The 24109-nt window shown below is 36.2% G+C and overlaps 3 protein-coding genes and 1 pseudogene across 4 annotated transcripts in view; 1 reads left to right on the top strand and 3 right to left on the bottom strand.

Annotated features, from left to right (window-relative positions):
- Positions 1 to 172: 172 nt before the first annotated feature.
- On the bottom strand, positions 173 to 4027 carry LOC112143105 (SPRY domain-containing SOCS box protein 4). Of its 2 annotated transcripts, XM_024266849.2 has the most exons (4): positions 3548 to 4027; positions 1955 to 1987; positions 1083 to 1871; positions 173 to 998 (listed from the first exon to the last, which is right to left on the bottom strand). In XM_024266849.2, exons 3-4 carry the CDS (start codon positions 1822 to 1824, stop codon positions 868 to 870), a joined length of 873 nt encoding a protein of 290 aa, XP_024122617.1. In that variant the 5' UTR covers positions 1825 to 1871; positions 1955 to 1987; positions 3548 to 4027; the 3' UTR covers positions 173 to 867. The 2 variants fall into 2 exon arrangements, with proteins under 2 accessions (XP_024122617.1, XP_024122616.1); XM_024266848.2 differs by lacking the exon at positions 1955 to 1987.
- Positions 4028 to 5531: 1504 nt separating this feature from the next.
- Positions 5532 to 14903, bottom strand: LOC112143104 (annotated as a pseudogene).
- Positions 10054 to 12079, bottom strand: LOC118599785 (RLA class II histocompatibility antigen, DP alpha-1 chain-like). The gene is made up of 4 exons (XM_036215781.1): positions 11525 to 12079; positions 11168 to 11419; positions 10612 to 10905; positions 10054 to 10502 (listed from the first exon to the last, which is right to left on the bottom strand). The coding sequence occupies exons 1-4, from the start codon at positions 11595 to 11597 to the stop codon at positions 10381 to 10383; spliced, it is 741 nt and encodes a 246-aa protein (XP_036071674.1). The 5' UTR covers positions 11598 to 12079; the 3' UTR covers positions 10054 to 10380.
- A 1989-nt stretch (positions 14904 to 16892) lies between the features above and the next one.
- The window catches only part of fam171a1 (family with sequence similarity 171 member A1), a 22413-nt gene continuing 15196 nt past the window's right edge, over positions 16893 to 24109 (top strand). The window contains exons 1-2 of the mRNA XM_036215780.1: positions 16893 to 17143; positions 17218 to 17328. Coding sequence (XP_036071673.1) covers position 17143; positions 17218 to 17328 — 112 coding nt within the window. The 5' untranslated portion in view covers positions 16893 to 17142. The remainder of the gene's footprint in view (positions 17144 to 17217; positions 17329 to 24109) is intronic.

Raw genomic sequence — 24109 nt, 5'->3', positions numbered from 1 at the left:
GTCATGATTTAGTTTTCAAGCTAATAACCTCCACTTTAAAACCCATCTCTAAAATCTCTGGTTCCAACTTTGTTATATAGATATTCTGTGCTTTGATTTTGCGTCAATAGGACCATATATGTTTTCACTGATCTTGTCACTACAAAGTACAATCTTCTAGACATCCAGTGGTTTGCTAACATTATACGGCTGTGTACCTGAACCAAACTTTTGTTCCCTTCTTGTACAGTAGACTGTCGTTTCACTGTGTTCATTCTTGTTCTCAATGTTCTAATATTGATTTTTACATTTTGCACTCCAGTGCTTGGAAAGCTTAAGGTACAGTTATTGGATTTTGGCCATTTTATTAACTTCGTGTCAAACCTAAACCAAAGATTTCACGCTTGGATGTTTTTTCACTTGTAAGAATGTATGTTTAACAAATGCAGGGTTTTGTAGGTTTGGTGTTGTCTGATCTTTGTTTTATGTTGTTCCTTTTTATTATTCTCTTCAGTTTTCAATAGAAGCCACAGTGTTTTTCATAATGGTGCTAAAACACATGTTTATAAAGACTCTGTACATTTTAGTAAAACTTTACGTAAAATACCAACAAATTTAGTCATAAATTACAGTGGTAATTGCCGCCACTTCAGGGTGTAGCCCGCCCTCACAGGAATTGACCATGTTCAGTGTATTAACATAAAATAGACTTTATTGTTTTACATAAACTAAAACTGAAACACTCATTTTTTGAGGATGCAAAAAATACATTCAAAGAATACAAATACTTTCCAAAATATCACTTTCTATTTACAATCATTTCCTCAACAGAAATAACCAGAATCTTGTAAAAACATGAGTGAAACAACCCTTTTTTTGTGCACAAAATTAGTAAGAACAAAACAGATAGTGCTGGAGATAGGGTGGTAAAGGCAATTTCTTCAAATGGTTTTGCTCTTGGTTTCCTAAAACCCTGCGAATAGAAAGTCCACATAGTGCCATCAGGGGTGGGGGTTCACCTGGGAATAAAACACAAAACATCTTAGTTATCTGCTGTATTTTTCATTGCATTTCATTATAGTATGTAAATATGCAGTACTAACATGTGCTGCCGTTCAGATAGCGTAACTGAATTCGGGCTCCTCCCCTCACGCTGCTTACTGCTGGAAACAGTTCCACCCCACGAGGGAGATCCTTAAAAGCTACACCGAGAAAGTTCCCATCAACAACAAATCCCAGGGTTCCTGCGTCAGCGTCCAACACCAGCAGGACGCGTTCAGGAATGAGCAATGCTGCTGATTCCTTCGTGTTTGAGGAAGAAGACAGTTCTGGTCCTAAACTGTCTGCATTCGTAGAGGGGATCATCTTCTCTTTACCTGGATAAGGCTCCAGCATTTTCCCAGCATGCCACAGCTGATTGCTTACAAGCTCCCATCCCCAAGACTGGGAGTCCCCTCCCAGGAGCACGTTGTAGCCCGAGCCCTGCAGGGGACAGTCCAGCGTGGAAACTCCTACGACTGCGTGGCTGCCTCTGTGTTTGGGGCTCCACAACAATTCCCACAGGTGAAGCCCGCCCTTCACACCCACCTCCGCCCTCACCCCATCGCTGCTCATCTCAGCAGGCGTTCGCGTCACTTCCTGTTTGCATGGTGACAACAGGAAGTGAGGGGAGCTGCACTGTGAGCTCCAATGAGAGCGTCTGTCTACTGGAGATATTGGGGAGGCGGCGAGGATTAGGGCGAGGCGCGAAGAGGTCGGGACAGTCAGCGGAAGAAATGCCGATGGAGTTGGGGGGGTCCTTTGAGTTGTCCTGTCGTTAAACCAAACAGACATAAAGAGACCCATTGGTCCAAGAGCCTTAGAAGATGGTGTCAGGAGCAATCAGGTGAGAACTGGGGAGAACAGAAGACATGAAACATTTTGTAAATAAAACTTTGATGTGATAAAAGGTATAAAAATATAAAACTGAACTGACCAAAGCTGGACTTTAACAAGGTTCCAAGTAGAGCTTCAAAATGCAAAAAAAGAAAAATGAGGAGCAAATTAATCAAAATTAACGAGAAGCTGTTGGAAGATGGAAGAAAAAAATTGTGATTTAAACTATTTTTGATTGTGAAATGGCAGTTTTTATAGGTATTACATGTGAAAAGAGGAAAAATTGAAATTTACTGGAATATATTGTTTTGTTTAGATTTATATATGGTGAATTATTTTGGTTACTAAGACATAAAGGGATAGGCTTAAATAAACATTTGCTTCTGCCTGTCCCCTTCTCAAACATGTATTTATTGAATTCGATTTGTGATTTTTCTTTCATAAAAGGTGATTGTATTGATTTTTTTTAAGTCTTTTTTGTTATGTTCTAACATGTTTGAAATAAATTAAATTCATAATCAAGAAAATAAATATTTTAAGCTGCCAGTTTTTTTTAAATAACAATTTAAATTAAAAAGACTGTTCATCGGATGATCAAAATTTAAAGCATTTAAAAGCCAGAAATTTGCATTCAATTGTATTTTCTAATAAGTAATCATCCTGTTAAGGTTTCTTGATGGAAAAGGCAATATAGTTCAATTTATTTAAAGGTGGCAGGGTTGTTTTGCTGCATAAATGTGCCATCACTTCTTAGGTTGGACACAGCAACACAGTCATTTTTATTTTTTAAAAAGCTCCTGAGTGAGCAAAAAAAAAAATAGAAGAATTTGGGCTGAGCAAAGGGCTGTCTGCTGAGACGCAGGATGATCCTTGACCCAGATTAAGACCAGCACTAGTGCTGACTGTAGACCAGTAACAATCAGACGTTCATGAGAGAAAATCCTTAAAAAAAAGGCCATGTTTCTATCAGCGCCACAGAAATGCCCTGCAGGACCTAGCAAGGTAACACCAAACATATTTAAAAGTGGAAAAAGTTCTCTTCTCTGATGAGAAAAATGCAATGTTGATGGCCGGTAACGGCTGGTAATAAAAGTAGTAATAAAAATAAACAGTAACATAGGCAAAAATAGCTAAATTGAAGAAAATATGTATGTGATGAATAATAAATAAATAAGTGATCAACAGAGATCAATGCATTAGTCCTCTTTTAAAAAAAAATCATATAACTCAAGAATTGTTTCTGACGTTTTTATTATTAGTTTTAAACTGAGGTGATTGTCCACTAAACATCTTCTAAAAACTAAAAGAAAAAAAAATCTTCTGCTCCATTTATTTATGCTAAGAATTTTACAAGAATCACCTGCAGTGTTTTCTACCTTGCACAGTGAAGGAGCTATCATGGTCGGGTTGCTTTTTTCCCTCAACGGAACAATGGATATTCTGGTTGAGCAGTGGACTTTTTTTTTTCAGAACAAACCTTTTTTTTTTCTTTTTACCATCCTGCATGTTCTCCTGACTTAAGTTAAATAGTTTTGTTATTATATATTTGCTACAAATCACAACATCGTCTGCAAACATCATCCATGGTGATTCCTGTCTAACCTCATCTGTCAGCCTGTCCATCACCATTGCAAACAGAAAGCTGCTCACACATATATATGCACACACATATAAAGCTGAATAATTCCCTTACCGGCTGTTTTGAACGCTGTAGTCGGGTGATCAGAAGCTGTGTCGTGTTTTCGAGCATCCCCGCTGCCTTTTAAAGATCTCTCATCAGCCCCGCGGGTCTTATCGCGGCTCGGTAACGCAACAGCTCCATCTGACCCGGTTTTCGCTGTCGACCTCCGGGACGGGAACAGCGCTTTTTATCACTCCAGGCTGACGCCATCCACAGCAGCGGTGACAAGGACGACAGATCCGTGACGCGCTTTGAAAAGAGGGATGGCATGGAGCATGGATGCTGGGAGGAAAACGTTCTCCCCGCTCCATGTCCTATGGGGTCAAAAACCTCCTTATCGCGTCCTGTAATGCAGGTAAACGTAAATAGCGAAACATAGGAACAGAATCACGCTCGGGCTTTTCACTAGCAAGAAGAGAAAAACAAAATAAAACCCAAAGCGACTCATTATTTTACAGATCGCAGGCGCGTCATGCGTACGTGGTTATTATTCCCTGCGCGCTGACTTGCAGATCACGGATCCATATTGCATTATTACATTCATATTTTCTGATTAGTAAATTGATTGAAATTGTTTGACATTTCAGTAAACAAACAAACAAACAAACAATTTTTGCTGTATTATTTTTTTAACATAACTGCTCTCCATGATGTACAAAATAATTTCTTGTGTATATATATATATATATACACATACATATTTTTTAGCATTTTAGTTCAACAATTAGAGAAAAGTGTCCTTTCCATCACACTGCAAGATTTTTTTATTATCATTGCTAACATAACCCAAGTTTTTAAAAGATTTACTAAAATCTCACACATAAATATAGCCAAATCTATAGTTGTTTTTTGCTTTAAGTAGCCTATATTTATGTATAAAAATATGTATTGGCCACTTTATTAGGTACACCAGCGTAAATCTCGAATCAGTCAATCACAAGGCAGAAACTCAGTGCATTTAGGCATACATGACTGGTTGGTTTGCTGCAGTTCAAACCGAGCATCAGAATGGGGAAGAAAGGTGATTGAAGTTACAGACGGGCTGGTCTGAGTGTTTCAGAAACTGCTGATCTAGTGGGATTGTCATGTGTAATCATCTCCTTGGTTAACAGAGAATGGTCCAAAAAGAGAAAATATCCAGTGAGCAGCAGTTCTGGAGGCAGAAATACTTTGTTGATGTCAGAGGTCAGAGGAGAATGGCCAGACTGGTTCCGGGTGATAGAAAGGCAACAGAAACTCAAATAACCACTGCAAGGTCTGCAGAAGAGCATCTCTAAATGCATCTCTGAATACCTACCTACCTGAGTATTGTTTCTGATCATGAAGTCCCCCCACCTCATTGATTTTGATTGGTTCCCGTGTTAGCCCCGCCACAACGGGGCCAAAAAAAAAAAAAGTTTTGAAACTGAAAAAAATATTTGAAACTGAAAAAAATGTTTTAAATAGAAATTTTGAGTTTTTAAACCTATTTTTTTACAGCCAAACATTAATATATTTGTTTAAATATTTTATTTCGGTTTCAAATAATATTGGCTCTGATTATGCTCCATAGATCTCAACCCAATAGATCACCTTTGGGATGTGGTGGAACAGGAGATTGTCATCATGGATGTGTAGCAGTTAAATCTGCAGCAACTGTGTAATGCTATCATGACAATATTCTACATAAAGAGTACCCAAAAGTTTTTACTGGGACTTTTCTCCTTTTTAAAGTAAAAGCATAAGACCTAAAGAATTTTGCAGTAATTGTGTTTTCGTTTTACTTTTGTTTATTGCATCATTTAATACAGAAAAACTTGACTCATGACCCAACTTCAATTTTTTTTTTCTTTCAAGGAACTACAACACCAAAAGTATAAGAAAAAACACAATACAACCAAGTTTACATTACAGGCTTGCAATGAGAGCAGTTGTAACATATTTGACAGTCACATTTCAACAAGCATGATCACGGAGGGAAGTTCACTACATAGGGAAGAATGTAGCATTTGCGGAACATTTTGTACAAAGAAACATGATAGGAACTAAAGTGTAAATTATTAAAATATAAAGTGAAATTTTTATGATGTATTTTCCAGTACATTATAGAAATTGTGAAATCAGTAATGGGTAAGCTGATTCAGTTTTTTTACAGAGTAAACCTGACAGTAGCAGTATCTACAACTTTTTTTAGTCAGCTAACATTTTTTCTGCCACTGCTATGTTCAAAATGTGATTTCAGAAACAAGTTTTGTTTTTGCAATTTTGTCAGGCTGTTCAATGTTAAATAAGAATGATTTCAGGGACTTTTTCTCTTGTAAAAAAGTAGTCCAGCAACAAAAATAAGGAAACCAAACAGCAGTACTGATGTTCCAACAGCGATCTTGTTCCTCTCTGCTCCAGATGTCGGCTCTGAAAAACATTACAGAAACCAAACGGGATTTACTTTGCTTTTACTGCATCAACCTTCTGTTTAATTCTCAATTTGAAGCACAAAGATGCAGAAAGTTCAACAGCACATAAGCAATCTTTGCAATCCCTTAAAATAATTCCAAAAAGTTTCATCAAAGGATGATGGTTCTTTTAGATTGTTTGACATTTTGGAGATAGTTCATGCTGAAAATGAAAGTTTATGTGAGATTCAGATGAAAGCAACAGATTAAAGAATGTTTAGCTGCAGCTGGCAGGGCGACGGACAAAAGGACAAGCTGCAGAAACAACAGGCTGAAGCAGGGACACCTTTCAGTTTGAGTCATTCTCTTACCCCAGTTGTAGTATTTAGGCTCCTTGAGGCTGGCATGTTCCACCATGCAGGTGAGTTCTTCTCCAGGTGAGGGTGTGTACTCCAAATATGAGTGGATTTGATAGAGCCAGTTTCTGTTAGACAGCTCCTCAGTGGATGTCACATCATTTACCACTTTCTCTCCATTTCTCAGCCATGTCAGCTTGATTTGCTTTGGATAGAAGTCGTACGCGCTGCAGACAAGCAACATTTGGTGGCCATTTCCTTGCCTTTCGACTGGAGTTATTCTGACAGAAGGCTCCACTGTAGGAAAAAAGAACACAAAAAGCAAATGATTAGAGCTATTATCATCTTTTTATGGAGAGTGTCTCTTGTGCAATCCACGAAAGGAGGTTAAAGCAGACGACATCATGTCTGAGGATTAAATAGAAAAAAACATTAGTGCAGATCAAAGAGACAACTTGCACAAGGGAATTAATAAGTATATTTGTATCATGTTTTCCCAGGCTTCCCAATTTTATATGACATTTTATTTTCAACCAAAACAGCTATGAACAAAAACGTTTTAAAGTTAGTTAAGATAGTCATTAAAATGATGGCTATAGTTTATGTAAAATGTATTAAATGTTATTGATAGCTTCTTTTAGAAAAAGAAGAATGACCTCACAGGTGAAATGTCATTTGTTAACTCATTTCCTTCTAAAATAAAACTAACTTTGTCCTGATAAAACAGATTTGGCTACAACACATCGAGGGACTTAATATTACCAAGGTGTGGCAGAAAATCCAATGTGAAATCCACGTAGATTTGGCACTGTTCTGCACACTTCTTTTCATAGTCCAGAGTCCGTTTGGACTTGTTGAGATCATCAGCAATCTCCATCATTTTCTTTGTGTAGCCTTCAAATTTTTCCAGTGTGCTGTTGTATTGAAGCATTAAAACCTTGTTGAAGTAGATTTGCTCCAGATAAACCAGATCATGGCTAGAAGTGAACTGGCACTTTTTTACATCATGGCAATAGAAAGCGCCTGTGATACAAAGTGACAAGAGTTCGAAATATTTTTACTCACAATACATCCTTTAACATTTTTGAAAAAGTTGGAAATGTTTACTTACTTGTGCTTGAAAATATAAGGAATAAAAGCGAAACATTCTGAAAAACAAGCATGGTGACAAGTGTGGTTATTTACGAGAAAAATTAAGGAACTCAAATGAAAGAATTTAAAATGGGAACTAGCACCACAAACTGCTCTGAAACATGTTTAAAACGTGGTTTAAGGCGGAGTTTCTGTGTGCCACTGTGTCAGAATATGTCTGAAAGACAGCTAACCCATCACACCAAACTCTGTAACTTTGTAATACCAAACCAACTGTTAGGAAATGAAACCCAAAACATGTGTCCTTTATCACATGGTTGCTATATGGGATTTTTTTATTTTAGATTGGCAAATCTGTAAAAATGTATGCCTTTTTGGTTTGAGCTAAAGTACTACATCATTTGGAGTGCAGAGGTGTAAAATGATAAATGTTTTTTTTGTCAGATCAGTTGATATCCTCGAGATCCTGATTTTTACTAAAGGTTTATTTACTCCTTTCTATATATCCCTCTCCCTCAGACCGTCTAAAACAGGGGTGTCCAACTCCAGGCCTTGAGGGGCGGAGCCCTACATGTTTTCCAACTAACCTGCTGTTGAAGCTCCTTATTGACTAAACACACTTGTTCCAGGTAATCAACAGGAAATAAGGCAGGATTTCTGAAAAAAATCAGCAAGAGGCTGGCCCTGGAGGTCTTGAGTTTGACACCCATAGTCTAAAATATACACTATTGTCACCTTTTTTTTGTCTACCTAAAGGGTGTCACTAAACAGGTCTCAATAAGACACCAAATGAGACTAAAATGCATCACCAAGGGTTTGCATACAGCTGCAATGTTTGCACTTATGGGATTTAGGTTGAGCACTCAAGTCCAAATTTTGCTATGTCGTAAGGCAGTTTGTATGAAGACCCCGAGTAATAGTTCCAACACAAAATACAAGTTTAAGGGTCTTATTGTAGCTTGGGCAGGTACTGGTCGCTCTGTGGGACTGGAAGCCAGCTGGGATTGACTTGGGCAGTGTGGTCTCAGCTGTTTTTTAAGGGAACTTGGATGGGAGACGGAAGTCTGTTGATGCTCGCACAGTTCGGGGACCCAGAAGTCTTGTGGTAGCAAAGGTGGCCCTTGTGCGTTGTGTCACTCCTACTCCGAAGAACCCTCATATTAAAAAAAAAAAAAAAATCTAGAAAAAAATTAGTGGACAGGTCTGTGAACTGTAAGACTCGGAAATTAACCTCTGAGGGCAAAAACGAGCAACAAAAAATATCCTCCACAAAAACGGGTAGGTCAGGTGTTGAGAGTAAAAGTACCGTATTTTCTGGACTATAAGTCACTCTGGAGTAAAAGTCACAGGAGCCACAAAATGCATAATGAAGAAGAAAAAAATAAGCTACACTTTTAAGAGAAAAGTCTAACATTTATGAACAAATTCAACAAGCCTAACATAACGTTGCATTTGACATCGAAAGGGACTCATGCAACAAATTTGACTGGGCTGCCTCTTTTGACGTGCATGAAATTTAATGCTCAATGCTTGTCCAAAAATATGTTCATAAACTGGGCATCCCCATTGCATGTGGAGAAGCTGTCTGAAGTTTTTAGCCTCATCACAACATGGAGCCTTTGACTGTATATCTCGTTTAAAATGCACGAAAGATACAGATGATGCTGAGACAGGAGACTCCGTCATCAACTGGGTGACTTCAATGTCCATGTGGACAGTGCAGTACAAAAAATATTATATACAATGACGAGAAAAAGCCAAAAGCACTATTAGAATGTTATAATTTATCCAAAAATAACTCTACAAACCTAATTAAAACACCACATTCAACAGCTTCAAAACATTGACTGTACTGTATATTCACTGTAAAACTAATATATGCTTATGGCTGGAAGCTGTTTCCAGAGCTGGTCTCGGTTACTATTGGGTGAAGGCGGCTCCCTGAACAGTTGTGTTTTTCCCCAAAACCTCAAATTAAATCTTGAGTGTGTGTTTTTTTCTTCACATTGGAACATTTTTATACAGAAGTTAAGATTTTTGTCAGGCAACTTCATACATTATATTCCACAAGTACATTTTTTTTCTCACATGTTCTCCTTTTTCTTGCAACTTCACATTCAGATTTGTTTGCGTGATTTAAACTTATGTGTGTGTAATTCAACCTTATGTGTATCACCACATATTTACATTAATAGAGGAAGTGCCCAAGGAGAGGGAAGTCTGGGCTTCTTTGCTCAGACTGCTGCCCACAACCCTGTCCCCAATGAGCGGAAGAAGATGGATGGTGAATCTGCATATTGACAATAAATTCTTAGATTCTACAGAAAACAAAAAGGTTAAACAAATTTAAATATTTAAAACTATTTTGTATAACATATAGCATGTTGGATGAATGTCCATCCATCCATCTTCTCGTCCGTTTCTTCCCTTCCGGGATTCGAACCAGGGCCTTCTCGCAGTGAGGCAAGAGTGCTAACCACTGTTCCACCGTGCAGCCTGTTGGATGAATGTCTCAATCAAAATATAAAGTTCAAGTAAAAAAAAAAAGTGAAGGTTGAACAGGTTTGATTGATTAGGTTGTGTTTATTTCAAGCACATAAAAATAGTGGACAAAACAAACACATTTTCAAACTCATTACAAAATTAATAAAATGCATTGATTATAAAAACATACATTTTTCCTTTTATGTGTTTCAGCTGCTGGTTTTCTGGGTTGAGCTTTTTTGGGACATTTGTAAAAAAAAAAAAAAAAAAACAAGTACAAATGTGACCATTTCTAACAACAAAAACAAAAAAAACAAGGGTCATCTGTGTTTAATAAGTGTTTTGCAACAGATAAAAGCAGTAGATACACTCACAGGACATTAACAAGCATTCTATCAACCGTCAAAAACTGTAATAAATCTGCATTTGTACTATTTAGACGTCTTAAAAGGTAGAATCTGAATCATGGGCTCCAATTATGGGACCCCCAAACAGTCATGCAGAATGGTAACAGCGTAATTGGAGCACGAAGACTGAAACATTAGCTTCTTTCTAACGCTTTGATGAATAAACATATTCCAGTTGCAACACCCAGCAAACCCAGACCCAGACTGACTGCAAAGAAAATGTCCAGATTATGATGTTGATGATGGAATTCAGGTTCTGTGAAAACACAAACCCTTTTGGGTTAGTTTTTAGTGCTAATAAATGTGTTTCATGTTGTAGTTTTATTACATGGTAGAAGATTAAAACTACAAAATATAATACTCACCCCAGAGAACAGTTCTAGGACTTTCCAGAGCTGGATGCTCCACGGTGCAGCTGTAAACATCTGTCTCGCTCGGTGTAAATGACAGGGTTGAGAAATGATAGAAACTTTGATCCTTGTTGGGATAATATCGACTCCGTGACACCCCTTCAGACACTGGATTTCCATTTTTAGTCCACCTGACTTTAATCGCTGGTGGGTAGAAACCACTGACGAAGCAGATGATCGTGTTTTCTACCCCCGAGTGAACTTCTGCTGTAGTGTAGAGGAACATCTCCTCAGGAGGATCTATTTTTTCTAAAAATAAATAAATAAATAAATAACAAATGTAATTAGGAACATTTATGTTACAAGAAAATAATATTAACTTTAGAATGCAATGTATAGTTAGAAAGCATCACATAACTCAAATTTATTGGAGGCTAAGTTGCATTTATTGAAAACATATTGCAGCAGAATTCGTATCAACTGTGTATTCATTATCAGATTTATTCTCACTAGTAAAAACAAGTGTTTTAACAATAATACATAAATAATAATTATATTTTTTGTTATTTACCTTGTTCCTCTGTTTGTGCTGTAAAATACTCCACCAAAGCCATAGTCACAGCAATGTTTTTCCTTGCACTGTTGTATAGATTTAAACTCTGAAGTATTTCACTTATTTTGCCCTTGATAGAAGAAGGTCCAGTGCAGACAACAGTCTTTCTTTCAAAGTCCACATAGAAAACCTCATCAGAATCAAACTCCAGCAGTGCCTCTGATGAGCCATTCCTAAAGCTGCCCACAAAGTATGACAGCTCATGTTTATCTGGAAAAGAGAAAAAGAAAAAGGCTTCTAAGAAAATGTTATACACCCATCAACAAACTTCATAAAGTGGAGCCAATCCAAAACACATTCAAGAAGCATTCTTACCCTGAGATGAAGCAACAAAACTCCAGATCATAAGGTGTGTGGCAGCAAAACTCTTTATGAAGAAAAACATCATTCTGTCCGAAATATTCTTCTATGAACAATTCTATTCTATGAACTATCAAGAAAGCAAGAGCCTGAAGTTCCTTTATAAAAACAAAAACCTGACAACAACTTCCTCCAATTGGACAATTAAATTGTCCAACACGATTAACAAGTTCTTCAAGCTTTTACTTGAAATCATGCAACAGCTGACGAGAATCAACCCTGTTATAAATGAATACTACATGGATGTAACAGTTTGCAAAATCTTCTAGTTTGTCACATTTTTTTTCTGTGTTATCTTTCCTTTCATTACACCAGCCCGCCGATGCTGACAGCAAACATTTTCCTTCTACTAGTCAGTTTTTGACAGAAGAAAACAAATTATGCAGTTTGGAAATCCAAATTATTAACTCTAGATTCAGTTTGTCTATAAATGTATATCACACTTTGTACCTAAAAGTTATATATTTGCAATTGGTATGAATAAATACATAAATAAATGAGTTGAGTAGCATTATATGATCATAAATCCAGTGTTTGTGACACTCTTTGAGTCTACTAATGATGAATGAAAAGGTTCAAGTGTGTTTTTCAATAAAACGGATTTAAAGGAGGATTTTGTCCTTATTGAGAAAAGATTTGAATTAGAATTTAAAAATAAAATAAAAAAGGATGATATGATTGTGTTTTTTTTTAATATAATTCAAAGTTTAAGTGCAATTTACTTAAATTATTGTTTTGTTCATTGCACTTTTAAGTAGACTCAACAGTGTTTTTCTAATGTTGATTACTTATTAACTACAAATAGCTTAAAAATATTACATTTCACATAAACCTTTATGAGTTATTCAGGTCGTTTTACACTGACCAAAACTCAAAGCCACAAAGTAGTTCCCCACTTAAAAAAATAAGACACTAATTTGCATTTATGTTAATATTAATATTATAATAAAGATAAATGACATACTGTTTTTAATCATAAATAAAACAGAAACATAAAGAAAAACACTTTTTTTCTAAATAAATGATAGTTTTCAATTTTTGACGGAAATTCACGTGACTTCGTTTCAAAGACGGCACCAGAAATATCTTTCCACGGTTCCTCTTAAACTTGATTAGTAGTTTTTTCTTTTTCATGTTTTCTAATATTATCAACATTTCAACCACCAGCCAATTATTTGTTTCTGAATGAATGAGGTACAAAATGACAGGCTGGTAAAATTTCTTTCAGAGCAAATATAGAACAAATATGGACTTTTAACTTAATATTTTGAAATTCATTATATAAACATTTCCATTTTTCCAAGAGTTACAATTATACTTTCACATTTTTTTTTTACTCTGGTTTTGTCTTTACTTTAGGCTGATCCCCACAGATGCTATTGGAAAAAAAATCAGCTGATCGCATGTTATGTGTACAATGTGGACAGAAGAGGACGACAGAGCTCCACTGACAGTCATGGCGTTTGCATGCGCCTGTTGGTGCTGCTCTGAGGCTCCTTTGATGGGAAAAAAATGGTGTAGGGGCTAAGATTCAAAGCAAACCGAGCTGCAGGCTGGAAAATGGGATTGTTGTTGGTGTAGGATATTAAATATGACCTCCTCATTGTGCATCAGCGATGAGTTAGTACAGGTGACACATTATAATTCTTATGAGTTTTCAAACTTTGTTTTGATTGAAACGTGATGTGGCCTTTGAAATTGAAACAAATTTTGTCAGGCTGTTCAATATTCAATCAGGTTGATCTCATGCAGATGATATCTTGTGAAAAAAAAGTCCAGCAAAAAAAAAAAAAAACAAGGAAACCAAACAGCAGTACTGATGTTCCAACAGCGATCTTGTTCCTCGGTCCTCCAGATGTCGGCTCTGAAAAACAAATCACAGAAACCAAACTGGATTTACTTTGCTTCGACTACATCAGTTATCTGTTTATTTCTCCATTTTTGGGACAAACATGCAGAAAATTCAACAGGACATAAGATTTCCACAGCAAACTGGATAGTGATCCCTTAAAACAGCATAGAAGTCGTACGCACTGCATGCTAGCATTGCTTGGCGGCTGCTTACTTGCCTTTTGACTGGAGTTACTCTGACAGAAGGCTCCACTATAGGAAAAAAAAAGGCCACACAGACATTGCACATAAATTATCAATTGTATTTTTTATGGAAAGAATACATCTTGTACTATCCTCTAATGCGGGTTAAAACAGATGACATCATGTCTGAGCATTAAATGGTAATACCACAGTCAAAGTGATATAGCTTTCTATCAAACCACACGTCTGACAGCATTAGTGCGGATTCAGGAAACATCTAGTACACTGAGAAATAAGTTATGAGAATGACACGAAGTGAAAAGTATCCCATTGCATTACATGTTTTATAATTGGATGGCCCTCATACATTTTCACCAAATCTGACCCTGTTTGCAAAAGGTTTGACGAGGTGTGGCCTCTGTGGAAGTTATTTGTTTCATTTAGTGTTTGGGGTCTGAAGGAAAGACAATTTTGTTATGTAACATTCTGTTGTCAATTAAATGTAAGTTAATTCTTTGAAAAATACAAAGTTTTTTAAGCACAAATATAGAACTTCAGAGTTCAAAATGAAAGTCAATACAATTAGTGACCAGATGTTCAAATATCAGGAAGCCTTCTGATACATAATTAACCTTTTAAACCACTTCTAAATAGTAATTTAATGAAAATATATCAAATTTATATGTTCAATTTGACATTTTAAGACAAAAGATTACAGTTATTGTGTCATCTGTTAACGTAATGTCTTCTAAAATATGATCTCCTGATAGAACCGACTGAACTACATTAAGTTGTGTTAGTTAACTTTACCTGGGTGTGACAGAAGGTCAGACACTAAGTCCATGTGGGTTCTGCAGTTTTCTTTATTTTTCACTGCTTGTTCCACAAAGTGTTTGGATTTACTGAGACCATCCACAAAGTCCACAGTTTTCTTTGTGTAGCCTTCATACTTTCCCAGTGTGCTGTTGTATTGAACCATTAAAATCTTGTTGAAGATCACGACTGGATGTGAACTGACACTTCAATGCACCATGAGCGTAGAACGCTTCTGTGATACAAAGCAGCAAGAGTTAGACACGCTTTTAATCATTTTGAATCAATTTAATGTTTTTTTTTAACTGAATAATTTACTTACTTGTGGTTGAAATTGAAAGGAAAAGAGTCAAAAAGCTATGAAGAACAAACATAGTGACTTTTGAGGAAAATGACAATTCCCAAATGAAATATTTTAAAACAGGAAGTAGCACACCAGACTGCTTTGAAACATTTGAGAAAAAAGAGAATTTCTAGTAAAAAAAAGTCAAGATCAGACAGGTAGAACAAATTCATGTCTCCTTTTATGTATTTTAACTGTTCAGGGTTGAGCTTTCTTGAGGACATTTGCCAAAGATAAAGATAAAAATGTATTACTGCTAAGGTAAAAAACAAAAGTCATTTTGAGGCACATTTAATAAGTGTTTTGCAATATGTAAATACAGTAGATACACTTATAGGACAAAAAAGTATTCAATGAGTTGCTATGGAAAAAAATATTCTGCCATCGATCAACATTTGTTCCATTTTAAGAGGGAAAAACTTCAATTCTGTTTTTCTTCAGACAGACATGCAGAGTGACAAATAAAACAGTAACTGGGATTTGAAGAATAAAACATTTATTTTCTTGTTAGCGCTTTGATGATTAAACATGTTCCAGCTGCAACACCCGGCAAACCCAGAGTGACTGCAAAGAAAACCTCCAGATTAAAATGTTGATGATGGAATTCGGGTTCTGTGAAATCACAAATTACAATAAGTAAATGTTGTGTTAGAATATTGAATTGAAATAAACATCTTTTACATATCGTCCAGCTTTGGGACATTTTTAATTATAAAAGCTTTCATTACATTAATTTGTTGTTACTGCCAAGAGTCAAAAGAAGACAGAAGAACACAAATACTGCAGAGAGTTTGGAAAGTCAAACTTTTTTATTCAAATCATTGTTAAAATTTTAAAATGCTTTTGAAACAGGATACATACATTATGCATTCATGATACATAAATACATGATGAAGGGAGTCTTCATCTGTCATTTCTGAGGGAAAGGTTTTTCAAATGGCAGTCATCAGAGAAAAATCTGATTTTTTTTCTTTTTCATTTTTGATTTTAATTAACATAGTCAGAAAAGTATCTGTTGATTGAAGGCGTGGTACACCCCTATTATGTCAGTCTGCTGCAGGGCTGCACAAATACTCACATTTACACCAAAAGACGCACAATTTAGACTCAGCAATTACCCCAAAAAGCATGTTTTTGAACTGTGGGGGCAAGCTGGAATTCTATACAAGCTGTTGTTTTAACAGCGATAAGAATAAAAACCAGATCAGCACACTTCATTAGTAAAATCTCTCACTCACATTTAACAAAAATAGATTCCATAAAAGATTAACAGGGAAATTTGGTGGTATTCTTCTTTATGCATTTGTAGGTCAATATTTAAATGGGATGTTTAAAACTTAACTCATGGACTGTGGTTTACTGTTCCTAAAAGGAAGTTCTTGGATTTTTCAGTTCTGTTTCTCACCATCACAGACTAACTTTGAGGTGAATTTGCTTTGAATTTTCTGTCTCCACTGTTTACTTTGCAGTTTTCACAAGTCTTTCCCAAACTGATGTTTTCAAAAGTTTTTTTCACTGTCAAATTCTGTATTCTAAATCCTGAGTTTTAGACCTGGAGCTTTGGGAACTTTCAAACATTTTTAAATTATTTTTACTTTTAATTTTCCTTTAAAACATCATGTCTAACAAACACAATTTCCATCTTGTGTTTCCTTTGTGATCAGACAGACACTCTACGTCAATGAAGTTGATCTAGTTATGATCTACAACTATAAGACTTAATACTTAACTAGGACTTACAACTAAAGACTTGAGACTTGGCTAGGACTTGCAAAAAAGTGACTTGTGTCACGTGTGTGCTATTCACACAACTGTTGTCTGTTGCAAACATCATTGGAAATATCTCTCAAAATCTTTTTTTTTTTTGCCTTAATTTTTCTTTTCTTTTTTTTCTTTTTTCTTTTTGTGCATGTCTTGAAATAAACAGTGTTTCAAATATCAGACAGTTATTTGTTTCTAAATAAATTAGGCACAGAGAGCAAATATAGACTTAGGGTATCAAAGTCATTTTTTTTATTTAAATTTGATTCAATTTATTTAATTTATTTAATTTAATTTAATTTAATTTAATTTTTCTGATGAAAGAAATTGATTAATCCTATGTCATTTCCATCATGTAGACAGAAGGTGGCGCCAGAGTTCCACTGACAGTCAGAGCTTCAGCGTGTGTTTCGAGCCGCCTGCTGGTGCAGCTCTGAGACTGGAAGCTCGGGAGCAGGGCCGTCCTCCTCCCTGACCCTGGCCCGTCGATGGGGGGAAAAAAAGTAGTGTAGGGGCTGGGATGCAAAGAAACACAGCGTTGCAGGCTGGAAAGCGGGACTGTTGTTGGTGCAGGACATGAAATATGACCACCTTTGCGGAGTAAACGCTGTTGTGCACCAACAGTGAGTTTTTACAGTCAAAATATTACAATTCTTCTGAGTTTTTAAACCTTTTGCTCTGATTGACACATCTGCAGTGATGTGGGCTTTGAATTGGAGTAGAACCGCTGCGATTGTACTCTACCTTGTTGGGAACCTCGTCTCCAAAGGCAACACAAAAACATCACCCGAGGACACCGGCACACAAGGTAAATAAAAGGACGTTTTATCCACTTTTTATTTAAAGGGACCTAGCTGGAAGCTTCAGGCTAACGGAGCCGCTAGCTCGGATGCTGATGTGACCAAACTTAGCTAGCATTAGCAAGTTAGCTTGTAACATTTAATTATAAACTTTGCTCTTTTGAAAGTATTGTTCAAAATTCTATGTTAGACTCGTTCATTAAATATTTAAATCAATGTTGTGCAAAAGCAAAAGTGTAAAAAAATATATTTAAAATGATTAAAAACGTGTTTTGATGTTTGGCTCGTTGATTTTTGCGGGACTCCAGCTGCCGAGATTTTTCCTCTTAATTGATCTTTGTCTTTGTAACTGCTCACCTTTTAACGCATTCTTGTGTTTTTATTTCGACCCTTTCTTCGCTTAATAAAAACACTTTTGAGGACAAAAAAAAGGTGCTTTTTTGGGTGCCATGTTTATCCTCACATATCAAAGCTACCATACATCCCAACTTTAGTATCGTGTATGAAAATTAGCTAAATTAACATCCCCCTACCTTACTTTGTCTGGTTCATTCAAACTTTTCCTTGCTTATCGTAAAGAAATATATTGTTTTGAAGCCTTTTAGTGTACATTATCACCTTAAGCTGTTGACAAGTTAAAACATGAAATGTCCCAGTGCAGATACCTAACACTTAACAACCTTTTAACTGGCTAATCCTTTGTTAACCTCCTAACCCTAATTTGTACATTTTTAATGTACATTTTTTTGTGTCAAATAGGACTATTTTTTAAATAAAAATTAGAACCAAAAACACCATACTTTTATTTTTCTGTCAAAAATCTCCCCTGTAGTGTTTTAAAGTTAGACAGAATAGCTTTAAAGTCCCACTCCTATCATATTTTGATATATTGGGTTCACAGTGGTCTTTTAATTATGATTATGCAATTTATTTGGACAAATGCTATGACTTAGTTTCTGCAGAGTGGCAGAAGTTCATCAAAAATGTGTCACTGAGTTGTTGAACCAATTTCCCATCATCCCTTTGTTTACACTCTCTTTGGCTAGCTTACAGGCCCTCACTCCATGCTAACATTAGCAGTGCAACCAAAATGGCGAGCAATATCAGAGCAACCTAGACGTACAGTTTTGAACTGAATGCCAGTTTGTACGGGGAAAATGAAGACATACGTGTATCTATTTGTCTATAAGTCAATGAATCAATTAAGATTAATTCAGTTTTATTTATATAGCTCAATATCACGATCGTCTCAGTGGGCTAAGAATAGAGCGGAGCAGTACGGTGGCCCTGAAGTGCAAATCACATCAACATGTCACTTGGCGCAAAAACATTTTAAATATCACAACCACAAATTAAATCACATCAAAAAAAGAAAACAACATTTTAGAAAACAAAGTAAAATTCCAGAAACCAAAACGTAAAAAAAAAAAATTGGAAAACAAAAGTCATTTTCAGAAAACAAAACAGAATAATGATGATAATAATCTTTATTTATATAGCACCTTTTTAAGATAAAAATCACAAAGTGCCTCACAGTAAAACACAGAATAAAACAGAGTAAAACACACATTAAAACACAGAATATTAAAAACAGAATTAAGAAAAAACTATTTCAAAAAGATGATTTTTTTTGCTGCTTTTTAAAAGAAAACACTGAATCAACAGATCTGAGGCTGAGAGGAAGGGCGTTCCAGAGAGATGGAGCCACTGCTGCAAAGGCTCTGTCACCTTTAGCTTTTAACCGAGTTCTTTTAACAACCAGCAGGCCCTAGTCACATGATCTGAAGGACCTGCAAGTGTACGGCTCCACGAGGTTCTTTATAAAAGCCAGTGCTTGGTTATTAAAAGCTCTAGAAGTTAAAACCAGGATTTTAAACTGCACTCTGAAACGGATGGGGAGCCAGTGCAGCTGGATTAACAGTGAGGTGAATACTTTGAAGTTTTTGTTGAAAGCCTTAAAAAATTAAACAACAAATGAAAAACCGGAAAAAGTAGGTACTATGGGCCATCGCTAATCGGATGATGATATCCAGTATCACTTCCTGCCAAATAACTTATTGTTGAAATGATGGACAAACATCCTCATCCAATCAGCAATGTCATATAGTACCTAACTTTTCTGGTTTTCACGAACAAGAAGAAAAACATATTGGAAAGCAAAAGTAATTTACTAAAATCAAAAAGAAATTATAAAATTAAATTAAAAAAAATAGCCATGAGAAACCGGAATTTGAATCAAGTGACATGTTGATGTGATTTGCACTTCAGGGCCACCGTACACCAGGAAGCCCTCCGATTATAGTTTGTACATAACAACAATAAGAATTTTCTAATTATATTTTTCATCTGCTCCTGATTTGAATAATGAAATACTAAGAAATGCTGTTTAAATTTAGATTTTTTTAGTATATGTATATATATCATGGGAAAAAAAGACAATAGGAACATGTCAAAACACGATTTTCGTTGAAGTGTCTTTAAAGTAAGTCATCTTAATGATGAGGATGTGTGTTAGTTTTTCTGTCTTCTTGTCTTGACGATATGATTGAGGGGGAAAACAGTCTGAAAAGTATTGATAAAGTTGAGGTGTACCCCTAGTTTTCAGATGCAACAGTATAAATGTGATATGAAAACGTATATACCTTACTGTCCCCTCTGGCAGGTTGGTACACCTAGCAGGTTTGTAGGTGCTTAACCTTTCACCACGGCAGCCGACGCATGAATATGAATCACATTCTGTTTGCATTTCATCTAGCCACAAACTTCAAAGGTCTTCTTTCATTGTGGTTGAAAACAAGACGCAGTGTTTGTTAAGATCATCGCTTTTATGTTTTTACATACACACACAAAGATACGTCATAGTCGTCTCTGTAGGATTTGTTGGCCTACATGTGGGCTTCTCTCTGTAGTTGTGTTTACAGTTGAAATATTTATAGAAAACACAGGATACAACATAATGACACTCTGGATTTTTTTTTTTTTTGGGCATGAAGTTTGTTTATTTGTATTATTTTGGAATGTTGAAGCTGACTTTTTCTGTTCCCCACAAACTGACCTTTTAATGTCTTAAACCTTGTTGTGAACAGGGCAATATGTAGGATCTCTTATAGCCAATCCTGGACTCTGTATATAGACTTGTGGAGCCAGACAATCTACTTGCATTTATAGCTCTTATACTTGCATTACTGATGCCTATTATTGGCGTGGCATTGCATCTCCTGAAGACAAACATTTGTTGAACTCGAATGAGTGGTTCCAGGCACTGCGCTAATCAAATCATATCGTCACAAGTTGGCCAAGTTTGATTCATTTCACAAGATTCTGCTAAGTTCAGATGAGGTCACGAGGAAGCGCTGCTTTGGGGAGTCCAGGTTTAAAACCTGCTGAGACAGACAGCAGAACTTATGGTGTTTTTATTGGCGCATTAAGGTAACTGTAAAGAGTCCATTTTGCGTTCAGCCTGTTGATGTAACCCAATTACTTCATGCCCCTGCTGAGTTAATGTTATCGACAAACTCTTATGTGATCTTGCTTTGAATCTTGCAAAGTGAGGAGATCGTGATCTGCCCTCGTCTCTGTGGCTGCAAGCGCCACAGCTTCAGTTTAATGTGGAAAACTCGTGTATTTTGGTTGTGCACCAAGGGTTTCATGCTGGCACACTTACGGGTCTGCTTTGTCATTGTGTGAGCCCCCTGTTTCACATGTAGAATGGAGAATATTAGTCTGCAAGATCCACACTGTTTAACGGCTGTACATAAGAACCCAGCATGAAAACAGATTATAACTATTTTTTTAAAAGATTCGCTGAAAAATTTTCACTCTATTGCTTATTTTGTCTCTTTATTGTGAATCATTTTTAAAGTGCCGTCATTCAGACAAACACACCTGGACTTTAATGTAATTTAATGACATGTCCTGTCTTGCAACGCATGAGAAATTAATTAAATTTAAGAGTAAACGTTTGCTGGGGTTAAACTATATAATCGTATAGCCCTTGTGTAAATTTTCTGTCATTTTAAATAAAATTTTACATTTTTTTTAAAATCTGTTTCATCTTATAATGATCCAGTTTGTCTTTACAGAAAGCATTTATAACTGTTAAATGACAACTTTTATTTATTTGTTATTATCAAATCATTGCATTGCATTAGAAAAGTCTTAAGTTTTTGTGTTTTTGCTGCTCTTCTGTTGTTGTCACGATTCTGAGATGTTTTGTAATTAGACATGTGTTTCTGCTTGACTTGGGGAAGTTTTTTTCCCTGTGCTGTTTCAGTCCCTTGCATTAGCATTGAAACAGTTTGCCAGACTAGTCAGTTAATGATTTCTTCACTGAGTGTAGCCTTTCATGGTAATTATTGTCATGGTTTGGTCTTTTTTTCCACAGTGCAATTACTTGATAGCTTCTAAACATTGTTTTTCTTATCCTTTTTAATAATTTGAATTACGTGGAAGTCTATTAAGAAAACCACAGTTTAATTAGCTTTTAACCTCATTTGACCTTGTTTTAAAAAAAAATCTACTCATCTAATCAAAGCCATATATGCTTTTTAAAATAGATTATAAGTGTTGGTAATTGTTTTTTTTAAATGAGTTTTGGCCCTAAAACAAGGAATTTTGTTAATTTATTCTACATTTGTGAAAATAAATTATAAATATTAGTGTAGTACACATTTATTTAGATATTTATATTGATTATTGATCTGAGCTTTAGCTTTAATTGTTATCAAGGAATCATCAGAATCTTCTGATGAAGCAGTAACAAACAAACATATTGACCTGAATAGATTGTGAAAATCCCTGCGTTCAAAAAAACCACTGAATGAATGCAGTATTGCATTATTCTCTGGAATGTAAAATGAAGGGTGGAATAAGGAGAAAGCAAGCAAACTTCTGAAGTGAGGTTATGCTGGGTGTATCTCTTTCTGCTTTCTTTTGAACCCATGCAGCCACCCCGCTGCTTCAGCGGCTGTAATGTAGGATAATTGCTCCACGATTGCAGGAGTAGCCAGGCGGAGCGTTTTGATGCCTCTATTCCCCCATATGGTGCTCAAATTTACAGATATGATTGAAAAGCAGGTTTAGAGATATGGAGCTCAACTGCAGAGCTGGGGTCTTGGGTCATTTTTCAGCCGTCTCTTCTGGGTCGGAGCAGAAAGGAGGCCCTTTGCTTGTTTAACGATGATGTCAGCTCGGTACTGATTTATTGGATGAGGACTGGGAGGGGACTGCTTCATTTATGTGTATGTCAGTCGTGAGTTTCCCAAGAGATTTGTCTTTCCCTTTCTGTTTTTTATGTGAGCACAGCTGGTACTCCTACAAGCATATCGGTGGGAATGGGATAGGAAGGGAAGTTTTGATCTTTTCAACACACACAAACTCACACAAACAGAACATTAAGGGCACAAAGAGTCTCCGTCTTGGGAATTCCAGTTTTCTTTTCCATCCCTTTGCTGAGACACTAACGCAATAAAGAAGAGTAATGAAGCAAAGGTTCAGAGCTGATCTTTACACACAAAAAATTAATCATGTGTTTGGTTTAAGGTTGACACCAGGCTCTGCCAAATCTCACTTCGCACTTTGCATCACTTACCTTCCCCTCGTTCATATGGTGCTAGCTCCCATTTTAGGAGGCGGCTGCACTGCAGTTGAACTCTCCTTTTTAGACAGACTTGGTGGTTTGTCACTGACCCACGGATCCCTAAGCAGGGGGAAGGGATTGTGTTTAAGCAGGGGTAGGTATGCGTTTTAGCATGTGTGTTATGGTGGGTGAGGTTTCAAGAAAGACATTTGACAAATTTTAGTTTCTGTGAGCGTGGGGGAGGTGAGACACAAAGAGAGGTGGGAAAAAGCTTTCAGCTGTAATTGAAAGGTCGCCACGGGTCAACCTGCAGCCAAAGATCAAAACATGGTCTGCTTGTCATGTGTATCGAGACAGACAGACCATGAGGCTCCATTTGATTACAGTGTTTTTGCATCAAGTTTGTTTTCATCAAACCTTTGGGAGATGGAAGTAAAACGGATTTTACTTCGTTTCAGCTTGACACGTTGGAACACATAATGTTTGGATATAATTGGAGTTCAAATTTCTCCATATTTACAGATGTGTTTTTTTGATTGGCACCTTTTTATTGCTGAATTTAATGCAAAAGGAAGTACTAAATGTTGCATTTCATTAAAAAAAAGCCTGGAGTCAGTAGGGATTAGTTTCCCCATTGACTCCCATTTTAAAAACGGGTGCCAAAATTTTTTTTAGGCAACACAACAGGCCAAGTAGGCAAATTTCTAATTAACTACTGCTGTTTTCTGCAGAAACTATTCCCTAGAAGGCTAAAAATAATTAAAATAAACATACAAGATGATTGGAGTGTAGTGCTGCCACAAACGATTATTGTAATAGTCGACTAATCATCGATTATTTTTTCCGATTAGTCGACTAATCGGGTCATGGACAAACTGGATGTAAAGCACACATCCTAACCATCATTAGCTTTAAACTAACTAAAAAAAAAACCTGAAAATTGAAATTGAAAGCTAAAAACACTGAAGCTGACAGCTGAAATTGCTGAATCAAATAGCTAGCTAAAATATTAGTTAAATGCCAAACTAGCCTAAAAACTGAAAAAAAGCCAAAGTTAGCCAATACAGCTAGCATGTATCTGAAATATTAGCTAAACTCCAAAATAGCCTAAAAACAAAAAAAGCATAAATTAGCCAAAATAGCTAGCATGTAGCGCAAAACCAAAACTTAAAAATAGCCTAAAAGCAAAACAAAAAAGCCTAAATTAGCCA

Source organism: Oryzias melastigma, linkage group LG16, assembly GCF_002922805.2.
Source record: "Oryzias melastigma strain HK-1 linkage group LG16, ASM292280v2, whole genome shotgun sequence".
In the NCBI taxonomy this organism is placed as follows: domain Eukaryota; kingdom Metazoa; phylum Chordata; class Actinopteri; order Beloniformes; family Adrianichthyidae; genus Oryzias; species Oryzias melastigma.
The sequence above is the reverse complement of the archived record's forward strand: the minus strand, read 5'-3'. Positions and strand labels throughout refer to the sequence as shown.

What these genes read in the sequence shown, in the direction of transcription:
- LOC112143105 (XM_024266849.2), bottom strand. Translation starts at nt 1,824, where the DNA reads ATGGGTCTCTTTATGTCTGTTTGGTTTAACGACAGGACAACTCAAAGG. An exon ending in CTATCTGAACGGCAGCACAT is followed by an intron (nt 999 to 1,082) that starts GTTAGTACTGCA and finishes TTTTATTCCCAG; the next exon opens with GTGAACCCCCACCCCTGATG.
- LOC118599785 (XM_036215781.1), bottom strand. Translation starts at nt 11,597, where the DNA reads ATGATGTTTTTCTTCATAAAGAGTTTTGCTGCCACACACCTTATGATC. An exon ending in AGCACAAACAGAGGAACAAG is followed by an intron (nt 10,906 to 11,167) that starts GTAAATAACAAA and finishes ATTTATTTTTAG; the next exon opens with AAAAAATAGATCCTCCTGAG. An exon ending in TCCTAGAACTGTTCTCTGGG is followed by an intron (nt 10,503 to 10,611) that starts GTGAGTATTATA and finishes GTGTTTTCACAG; the next exon opens with AACCTGAATTCCATCATCAA.